Here is a 10,968-nt window from a genome sequence, read left to right on the forward strand (position 1 = left end):
GTGAGATGAAGACATCCTGATATTGTGTCCACTACTACTACTACTACTACTACTACTACTACTACTACTCTCCTTCTCTTTTTCTCTCCTCCTCCTCCTCCTCCTTCTAGTGAGATGAAGAAATCCTGATATTGTGCCAAATAATTCTTCTCCTTCTCCTTCTCCTTCCTCTTCTCTTCTTCTTGTCACCTCCTCCTCCTTCTCCTGGTGAGATGAAGAAATCCTGATATTGTGTCCTCTTCTTCTTCTCCTCCTTCTCTTCACCTCCTCCTTCTTCTGGTGAGATGAAGAAATCTTGATATTGTGTCCAGTTCTTCTTTTCTTCTTCTTCTTCTTCTTCCTCTTCTTCTTCTCCTCCTCCTTCTCTCCTCCTCCTCCTTCTCTTCTGGTGAGATGAAGAAATCCTGATATTGTGTCCTCTTCTTCTCCTTCTCCTTCTCTTCTTATCTCCTCCTCCTCCTTCTTCTTGTGAGATGAAGAAATCTTGATATTGTGTCCAATTCTTTTCCTTCTTCTCCTTCTACTTCTCTCCTCCTCCTCCTCCTTCTCCTTCTTCTCTGGTGCGATGAAGAAATCCTGATGAATGGTAAGCAAACCTTGGCATGAATGAGCGCGAGGAAGCGCGCGCTTCTTGTGTGCACTGGAAGGAGGCGGGCAAGGGAGAGTCCAGGCCGGGTTTTCCGGGCCGCCCTCCTGAGTGACAGATTGACATCATTGGGGGCGGGACCAAGGGGGCGAAAGGGGGGCTCGGCGCTGAAAGGTTCCCGTGCCGAGTTGAGCTCATTCTGAACAGAGCCACGCAAAAGGACAGCGCCGCTCGCAAGGCTTGATCGCCGCCACCGGACCTGCCCTCGGTGCCTCTCCGCCTTGGATTTAGCTTGCTGTGGATGCGCCTCGGGGAGGAAACACCTTTGCAATCGGTAATCCGCTCGGGGAAGGAGCTCAGGTGCTGCCCGAGCCCAGGCTGCCGAGCCCCAAAGCCTTGCAGCGTGCAGCCAAGGCGGAGCCTTTCCCGAAAGAGACTCCACGCAGCAGCAGCAGCAGCAGGAGCAGCAGCCTTATTGTTCGGATTGGGGGGCGCTTGGCGGGGACCTTCACCTTTCTGCAGTCTCCAAGCCTAGGTCTAAACAAAGCCTAAGAGGTTGGGAGGGTTGCTTTAGGGAACCCACCCAGTACAGGGCTCAAGATTGGGAGCTTCTGGCTTGAATGCTTCCAGGAGAGGGTCTTAAGAAGTCTCAAAATTGGGGAGGTCCAAAGAAGTCTCAATGTTTCCTTGGGGAAACCCAGAAATGAGGCTAAACTTGGGGAACTTCTTGCTCAACCTTCCCTACTACAAGGCTCTAAAGTAGGTGTGTGCAAACTTGGGCCTTCCAGGTGTGTTGGACTCCAACTCCTACCATTCCTAACAGCCTCAGGCTTAAGCGGCTGAGGGGGAAAAGGAAAGGGCCTGAGGCTGTTAGGAATGGTGGGAGTTGGAGTCCAACACACCTGGAAGGCCCAAGTTTGCTCATATGTGCTCGAACTGGGACCTTTCTTTGCCCCCACTGCTCTAACTGGGACCTCCCCCTCCCCAAGTGATATGTCTGTGCTATCTCTCTGTTTCTGCCTTGCTCAGAGTTTGCACCGTCTGGGTTTCCCCCCTTTTCCAGAACAGATATCCAAAATCAAAATGGGTGCCTGTCCAAAATCCCCATTGGGTGCCTATCCAAAATCCCCATTGGGTGCCCATCCAAAATCCCCATTGGGTGCCCATCCAAAATCCCCATTGGGTGCCCATCCAAAATCCCCATTGGGTGCCTATCCAAAATCCCCATTGGGTGCCCATCCAAAATCCCCAATGGGTGCCACAAGGCTGTCAAGCAAGCCGTCCCCCTCTCCAAAGCACATGGCAGCTTTGCCACAAAGTCATTGGATATATATTTTTTGTATGGAAGGGTGACTTCTACCTGTCCATTGCTCTCTTTACTGATCTCTTTCTTCTCCCTCCCCCCTTCAACTTCCAGCAGGCATCGCTTGGGCACTTTGTCTGGCTCCAGCTCGAAGGGACCATGCGGTGAAGCAAGAAAAAGGAGCTTGGAAAGTCGAGGAAGCGAGGCGCCCCACGCGCCTTGGAAGGAAAGCAAAAAAGAAGGAAGGGAAGTGCAGAAAGAGAGAGAGAGAAAGGAGACCAAGAGAGAAAGGAGACCAAGCAGCTTTCCACAAGAAGCCCCCCTTTTCCTTCCTCCCCTGGCTGTTGTTTACAGTCTCCCATTGGTGTGGATGCCGGAGGAGTTTGAGCCAGAGAGCACTTTGCAAGCTCAATCCAGCTCTCCTTTTGCTTTTCCACCTGGTAGCCAAAGAAGGCTTCCTTTTTCACCCCCTTGGATCTGAAGCGCATGGACGCCGCCTCTCTTCTTGAACAAGGGAGGGCTAGAGGCAACTCAATCGCCTTCTTTCCTTGAATGTTTGCCCTTGGGAAAGAGAGGGCTTTTGGGGCGCAACAGGATTGCTTTCTGCTCCAGAAGAAGAAGACGCCCTTGGCAACCCAGCAGCAAGGATTGGCAAAGGGAATCTTCTCTCAATGAGCCCTGCGGCATTTTAAGGCAAGGCCGACCTCTCCGGCTGGCTCCCCATGGATCTAACTTAGGGGTTGCTTTCACACGGAGTTGCCATTGCGAAAAGTAAGTGAGCCTCAGCAGAGCTTGCAAGATGGACTCTAGGGGCCTGGCTTGGCACCTATGAGCGAACAGGTGCCCTTAGGCAGCTTCTTTGGCTTTAGGGGCTTCCCGGGGATGACTTTGGGTTTCCGACCGAGTCTGGGGCCTCTTCCACACAGCTGAATAAAATCACACATTATCTGCTTTGAACTGCTTTATAATAAGAATAATAAGAATAACTACTACTACTACTACTACTACTACTACTACTGTATTTTTATACCCTGCCTCCATCTCCTTGAAGGAACCTGGGGTGGGTTACATAGGGCCAAGCCCAGATAACAGAGTTAAAACATAGCACATTAGAGTGCATCAACAGCAATTTAAAACAATACAAAATATAAAACAAGCGTCGAAACGCACAGCAATAACATAGTCAAGAATATATGGCAGTGTGGACTCCGATTACCCAGTTCAAAGCAGATATTGTGGGATTTTCTGTCTTGATATTCTGGGATATAGGGCTCTGTGGAAAGGTCCTGGGTGCATCTTGTCTTGGGTGCACCTTGTAGAATTTATGCAGTATAGTTTGGCACCACTTGAACTGCCTTGTCTCAGTGTAGACACACTCTTGGTTGCTTGACTGCTTCAGAGAGGCACTTTCTCCCAAGGCTGCCATTCCTGCTTTGAGCCCTCTCCTTGGGTGTAGCTACACTGTAGAATGAATGCACTTTGACACCACTTAAACTGCCTAATTCTTCTAATATTTGATAGTTTTAGTATATTCCAGAATTGGAAGTTTTGTTTCTATACTTTTTTGTGTATTTTCTTATTTGTTAACACTGTGGCATCCTGTGAGTTGTAGTTTTACAAGACAAAGAGGATGCGAGCATCACCAAACTACAGCTCTCCGGATTCCATAGCTTTGGGGCATGGCAGTTAAAAGTACATCTGTTCAACAGTGTAGATGCACCCTTGCTTGCTTTGACTCAGTGGAAGGCTGGGGATTTGGAGAGGGGTTTGGAGTACCTTTCCCGCCATGTGCTTCAGCAAATTGCTGCAATTATGCTTTGATTCCTCTTCCCGAGTGCATCTACACCAGGCATGGGCAAACTTCAGCCTTCCAGATGTTTTGGACTTCAACTCCTAGAATTCCTAACAGCCTCAGGCCCCTTCCTTTCCCCTCTCAGCTGCTTATGCTCCTACAGCTTAAAATCATGCAAGGCATAGTTTTTCAAGATCTTTGGCCTTCTCTGCAAAGAGGACTGGCGTCTCACCAAACTGCGTCTCTCATGATTCCATAGCATTGAGCTGTGGTAGTCAAAGTGGTTTCAAAATGCATTAATTCTACAGTGTAGATGCACCCTCTGTATGTGTGCATGGGTTTTTATTTTTTTCCCCCTACTCAGGCAACATGTTGATTCACATGTACGGAGTTTGGGGGAACTTTCTGTGAAAATGTTGGGGTTGAGTATTGATTGTGGTCAATACTCAAATATGTGTCCAGTTTGTGGCTTGATTCTGTTGTGATTGGAGTGATGATGATGGTAACTGTAAAAGTTATTTCTGCGGGTAGAATAATCACATTGTAAGCATTTCTGTAGCTTGGCTATTGCAACTCCACTGGCTAGAAAGTATATTTGACTTCAAAATGGCTTTGTGTCACAGAGTTTACTATTTGCATTGGTATTCACAACATTGCTACAGAAGGCTCACAGGCTGATTTGGGATTCATTCTCATGCATTAAGTGGTCCACCATGAATGGACCTGTAGAATCCAGAATACACTGTAGAATTCAGTTTGACACCCCTTTAACCACCGTGGCTCAATACTATGGAGTCATAGGAGTTGTAGTTTCACAAACTCTGCTGAAGAGGCCTTGCTAGACTGTGAACCCCAGGATTCCAAAGCATGGAGCCAGAGCACTTAAAGTAGTGTCAAATTGCATTCATTCTATGGTGCAGTCTCAAGCCATAAATAGTCCATAATAGCTCATATGCAAGAGGACCTCATTACACTAGAGAATGAATCCACTTAAAATACGGTTTCTGCCTCCTGCAGAATTCTGGGATTTGTTGTTTCAGGAAGAGCCTTTAACAGCCCCACAAAATTACAAACCACAGAATTCTGCAGGAGGCAGAAACCAGATTTAAAGTGGATTCATTTTCTAGCGTGAAGAAGTACCAAGAGAACGGTTCTTTCCACCAGTTGGTGGGAGAAATGTGGCTTTCTCAGTGTTTGAGACTTGTGCCTGTGTGCAGGATTAGTACAGTGGTCTGGTGTGTGTAAAATGGACTAGGAACAGGTGACTAGTACAAATATCCCAGATCTCTTTGGAAGCCTTTCCCCCCCAAGTTCGATGTGTCCTTGCTTTGTTCAACTGAAGTTGGTAGTTTAATGAAACTCCCTGAAAGCTCATTTTCTTCTTTGCCGCCGTCTTCTGTTTTTAATGGCGTGTGTGCGTGCCTGTGTTTAATTACATGGAGTCAGCTCTGGAGGGATTTCCCCTTGGAGCCTGAATGAGATTTGAGCGGGTCAGTGGAGAGGCGTGGAGGCGAGGAGGAGGAAATGGTGGGTAAGACAGAGATAAAAAGGCTTCCCTTGGCCTCATCCCCGCCTCCCTCCCTCCCGCACCCGACAGGGGAAGGAAGGAAGGGAGGAAGGAAGCAAGGGGTGTGTGGAAATCCCTGCATGCTCCAACTAGCACTGGCCCATCGTTCATATTGGCCTTGAAAGGTAGAGAGGAGGAGGGCAGTGGCGGCTTTAAGCCTCCCAAAGTCCGCCCCCCTGAGGTAATGGTAACCTCAGCCTTTTCCCCTCCTCCTGCAAAAAGGGGGAGAGAAATCTCTTGTTTTCATTCATAACTTTTTCCTCTTCCTTCCTCTCCCGTCAGCTCAGCATTCATGGCCTCCTTTTGAGCTCAGATTGCAGAATGGGCAACACTGCCACCTTCCTCTTCTTTCGCCACTTCAGGACTCCTCGGTTTCTTTCCAGTCTCTTCAGAAAGGAATATATATATTTGTACAGTTTTTCCTCTTACAGACAGAAAGTCTGCTTTTCAGAGGCAGTTGAGAGAACAAATCCAAAGAAGTTGTTAGTATTTGTATTGAACACCTTTTAAACACTAATGTGTTAAGAGCAAACCCTTTAGTGAAAATGTTGTAATTACATTTTTTCAAAAATTCTGGGTTTTGGTATTATTTTCCCCCCAATTTTAAAACAATGGTCCTTGAGCAGATTGAGGTTTGGATTGTTGCAGACTTTCATGGCCGGAATCACTGGGTTGTTCTGATTTTTCCAGACTGTATGGCCATGTTCTCAAAGCATTCTCTCCTAACATTTTGTCTGCATCTATGGCAGACATTCTCAGAGGTTGTGAGGTCTGTTGGAAACCAGGAAAATTGGGTTTATATATACTTCACATTGCAGGTGAAACATCAGGAGGGAATGCTTCTGGAACATGGCTATACAGCCCAGAAAACTCACAACAACCCAGATTGAGACTTACTTACTTCAGAATACTTATTGCTAGAGTCATGCCGTTAATTTAGTTCTTACAAATATTTTACTTAACTGTGTATACAGAACTTTCTGGTTGTTTCTTTTGATTTTAGCATCCATCTGCTGATAGGAACAGAAAATTCATTGGGAAATTATTTCCCTTTTTCACAGCTTTGCCGTTGAAATCCTTTCTGTGTTGTTCCAAGTAGCATTCCTGCTCAAGGCCTGTGGGAAGGAAAACTCATGTATGAGGTAGATAAGGTGCAACTTGACTGAGCAGCTCTCTTTATCTGAAAGCCTACATCTTGAGCAGGTGCCATGTGGCTGGGGAGGAATCTGAACTTTGGCTTCCTTCTTCTCTAAGCCTTTTTAAAAAGGAAGTGGAGGGAGGAAAATATTTTCTTTACAATTGCACTGTGAGTTCTGATATTTTACTGAAACGAATCACGGGAGAGAAAAGAGAAAAAGATGGAGATGTCGGCTTTTTTGCTCTCTGCGGCTGAAGTTTGTTTTGCGTCATTTGTTGTTGGAAGTCAAATGGTTGATCGGTTGTTTCATTTTTGTAATAACATTGCAAAAGTAATGTTGCTATTTATATATAAACTTTGAGCTCAACTAAGTGATCCTGGTGACGCAGCGGGTTAAACCACTGACCTGCTGAACTTGCTGACCGAAAGGTTGGCAGTTTGAATCTGGGGAGCAGGGTGAGCTCCTGGTGTTAGCCCCAGCTTCTGCCAACCTAGCAGTTCGAAAACATGCAAATGTGAGTAGATCAATAGGTAACGCTTTTGTGGGATAGTAGCGGCACTCCATGCAGTCATGCTGGCCATATGACCATGGAGGTATCTATGGACAATGCCGGCTCTTTGGCTTAGAAGTGGGGATGAGCCCCACCCCCCAGAGCTTGACACTGGACTTAATGTCAAGGGGAAACCTTTTCCTTTACTTAAGTGTTCATTGTGTTTCTTCAAGGGTGCTGTTTGCTTAAAGGTATAAAAACAAAATCTAAATATGAAATGAACTGTTGTAGTATAGAGGCTAAGGAAATAATTAGTGCACATTTCTCCTCAAGTACCTAACTTGGTGACTCTCTTAGCTTCACTCCATTCTGCTTAATATGGAAATCACCATAGTAGTTTTGCTTCCTGATGTGATATGTGTAAGACACTGTGAACACTTTGGCAATGTTTTATATGGAAATTAACAGCGATGGTAATATTATCCTGGTCTCCTTTGCACCAGTTCACGTAAGGAAAAATTGAGAATTCTACTTTATTTAAATGTATTTGAAGCAATCCATGTTTGTTACTTTTTAAAGCACTTGCTGAAACATTAATAAGGGTAGCTTTGTTCAAACTACATTCTCCAGATTTGTTCGAAAAGACGGTAGACATGGGTCTGAGATGTTTTTCTTTCTTTCTGGATTAATATGAAAGCAACTATTTAGAGCCCTATTTACCACGGGCCCCTCTTGCCACTTGTTGTGACAGTATATCTGTTACTTTCTGGCTCCTCATTTGTTTGTGCACATACATTCACAAACATCTGCTAAATTCCTCTCTCTCCTCCCCGACAACCTTTGGGGCCTGCACCTCCTCCTCTCACACCCTGCCTTTTGGTCCAAGAACATTTGGAAACCTATTGTGTAACAGGATGTTGTTTACATCTGGTGCCTTGCTGTAATGAGCAGGCTAGTTAGTTCATTTTGAAGTGATATATTTACCCAGAAATAATTCTTCACATACTTTCTCTGTTGCTAATCAGCTTCAGGCATCATAGGTAAAATGGACCTGCTTGGAATTCATGTTTAGAAGATGGTTTGACATTAGAATGTAGTTTTGACAGGTAAAATGCTTGCCTTAAGAATCCATAGATCCTTAATGGTTTGAATGTAATTCTGCCTTTTTCACCCCAAGCTCAATATGTGTTCTTTTATGTGATAATTTATTGCTTATTAGTGGCTAGATAAAGTAACATGGAGATGCCTTGACCAAATAACATAGGGCTTTGTTGTGTGGGCATAATCTTATAATTTTATTTTCAGACACTGGAAGTAATTATGTCATATAACACTTGCAGGCATTCAAAATTGTGCTTTTAAGAATTGCATGGTAGCTTTCAGTGTCCTTTGTTTACACTTTCATCTAGATTTACCTATGTCCTGGTACTTGGAATGAGTGTAATTCTATCTATGTATCTCTGGGACGTTATTAGGCAGTTGAGGCAATTTGTGGCTTGCCATAAAACATTTGTTTGTTTTCTTTTCCATTTCCTGTGATTTAACTCCTCTTTTCAACTTTTTTTTGTTTCTTTTAGGACTTCAGATGCATGCCAGGTTCCTGGTGAATGCCAGATCTAGAGATCGCTATCGATGGAGTCCCAAGGTCAACATGGCAGTGGCAGTTCACTAGTTGTCCTTCAGCAGCCCTCTTTGGATAGCCGTCAAAGAGCAGACTGTGAGAGAGATGTTCAGCCCGCGGCCATCTTGTCACTGGATCAAATCAAGACTATCAGGGGCAACAATGAATACACTGAAGGCCCTTCCGTGGTGAAAAAGTCTGCTCCGCGGGCAGCCCCCAGGCAAGAAAAACACGAAAGGACTCATGAAATCATACCGATTAATGTGAATAATAATTATGAACACAGGCCCAGCTACCCAGGACATGTACTGCAACAACATGGCTCAAGAGCACCTGTGTTGAGCAGGTCCACAAGTACTGGGAGTGCCGCGAGTTCAGGCAGCAACAGCAGTGCATCTTCAGAGCAGGGCTTGCTGCTGAGGTCTCCCCAGTCTCGACCTGTTCCTGGTCACAGATCTGAAAGGCCAATCTGGACACAACCCAAGCCGTCGACTCTGATTGTGGATGACCTGAAGAGTCCCTTAAAAGAGGACTCCACGCAGCACAAGTTTATCTGTGAACAGTGTGGGAAGTGCAAATGTGGAGAGTGCACGGCACCCCGGGCCTTGCCTTCCTGCTTGGCCTGCAACAGGCAGTGCTTGTGCTCGGCCGAAAGCATGGTGGAATACAGCACCTGTATGTGCCTGGTCAAAGGCATCTTCTACCACTGTTCCAATGATGATGAAGGGGACTCTGCTGCGGATAATCCTTGCTCTTGTTCCCAGTCACATTGCTGGAGTAGGTACTTATGCATGGGAGCCATGTCGTTGCTTTTGCCTTGCCTGCTTTGCTATCCACCAGCAAAAGGATGCCTCAAATTGTGCCGAGGGTGTTATGACCGGATCAACCGTCCAGGTTGCCGATGCAAGAACTCCAACACAGTTTATTGTAAGCTGGAAAGTTGCCCTTCTAGAGGTCAAGGCAAACTTTCCTGATTTATGGAGGAAAATGTTCAGTTCCTCGGACTGTCTTTCAGGTTGTGGCTGGCTTTTCTGTTTTCATGCCCTCTCCTCCATTTTCCATTCTTTTCTCTCTCTTACTTTCATGCACATGTTCTTTTCATTTCACAACTTCTTTCAGCAAAATCACATCTGGGTATTTCTGTGGTCTTTGGTAAGTGCGGCCCTCATACTTGCATCTAATTTTGTATCTTGGCAAGTCATCTCAGGTTTGTGAGTAATCCCCTTCATAAAAAATAATGAGAATGCTGTGTTTTACTCAAGTCTTTTTCTCCACAATTTCCCAAAGATGTGTTTTGTTTTGTTCTCTGCAATTCTATTTTTTGAACAATTCATAATGGCTTCAGAGCAATTATTTGTAATCTTTCCTACCATTGCATTTTTTAAATGTCCACATTCCTGCCCTTTCACATAAAGAGGAAAGCATTTATTATATATGGGTTGGAATTTAGCAAACCTGTTGCTTGCTGTCTTTTCAAATTATAGCCACCAAGCATTTTGCACCCACCTTACAAAATTCTTTAAAATATCTTCACATTTCCACGTTATAAAACCCCAATTTGCTTGTGAAATCACTCCCAACCAATTGTGCATTGGAGATGTTATGGCTACAGCTATCTTGAACCGTTCCTATAACCTTCAGATATGTATAAGGCCTTACGATTTCAGTTATGTAAACTGTTCTTTTAATGCTAAAGTTGTTGGTTTCAGAACATCTGACTAATAATCTTTAGGTATCATACAGTTGTATAAACATTCTTGGATCTCTTAACACTTCTGTTATTTCTGTGGTTTAATGCCATTTAACTTCATCCCTGTGCTCAGTAACTTTAATCCTCTCTGTTTTTATTGCCTTAGCCACAAATTGTGGTGCTTTTTTGTATATTTTATGTAAAAACATAAAGTTGGATTCAAGACTATTTTTAAGACAAAGGTTTGTTAAAACTTTTTTATTGTAAAGAATATTTATTATGTGAATCTTTATTATTTTATGATATTTATTACAAAAAGACTGTTCCAAAAATGTACTCCTGTTTGAATATAACAAAATATCAATACTTAACGAAAATAAGGGTGACACAAAGAAAGTACCTATGTTAAACTATAATGCAGAAAATATAATAATTAATGAAAATGTCTCTTGAGTTCTTTATTTGTTAATATAACAATAAATTGTTAGTAGTAAGGCTGCAGTCCTATGCTCATTTACTCAGGAATAATATGCTTGGTTGTGCTTAGTCAGACTAATTTCTGAGTAGACCACATGAAGGATTGCACTGTCAAGGTCTTGCTTCTTTTATTTCACTGTCGTTTTTCATTACTGTGAAACCACTGCTAGCATTTTAGTTTTATTTAATCACCCCTCTTGAAAAACATTTTCTCTATGATATTTCATAGTATTGTCGAAGGCTTTCATGGCCAGAATCACTGGGTTGTTATGTGTTTTCCGGGCTGTATGGCCATTTTTCTGA

At 44.1% G+C, this 10,968-nt stretch overlaps 1 protein-coding gene across 3 annotated transcripts; it reads left to right on the forward strand.

Annotated features, from left to right (window-relative positions):
* Positions 1 to 743: 743 nt before the first annotated feature.
* Positions 744 to 10,635, forward strand: SPRY1 (sprouty RTK signaling antagonist 1). 3 transcript variants are annotated; one of them, XM_060778963.2, is made up of 3 exons: positions 744 to 920; positions 2,004 to 2,660; positions 8,455 to 10,635. In XM_060778963.2, the coding sequence occupies exon 3, from the start codon at positions 8,510 to 8,512 to the stop codon at positions 9,470 to 9,472; it is 963 nt and encodes a 320-aa protein (XP_060634946.1). In that variant the 5' UTR covers positions 744 to 920; positions 2,004 to 2,660; positions 8,455 to 8,509; the 3' UTR covers positions 9,473 to 10,635. The 3 variants fall into 3 exon arrangements, with proteins under 3 accessions (XP_060634946.1, XP_060634947.1, XP_060634948.1); XM_060778964.2 differs by having other exon boundaries at positions 2,007 to 2,660; XM_060778965.2 differs by lacking the exons at positions 744 to 920; positions 2,004 to 2,660 and adding an exon at positions 7,034 to 7,385.
* Positions 10,636 to 10,968: the final 333 nt, after the last annotated feature.

Source organism: Anolis sagrei, chromosome 5 (genome assembly GCF_037176765.1).
Source record: "Anolis sagrei isolate rAnoSag1 chromosome 5, rAnoSag1.mat, whole genome shotgun sequence".
Classification (NCBI taxonomy): Eukaryota; Metazoa; Chordata; class Lepidosauria; order Squamata; family Dactyloidae; genus Anolis; species Anolis sagrei.

Bases quoted from the DNA above. Each gene is read 5' to 3' on its own strand.
- SPRY1 (XM_060778963.2), top strand. From the start codon at position 8,510: ATGGAGTCCCAAGGTCAACATGGCAGTGGCAGTTCACTAGTTGTCCTT.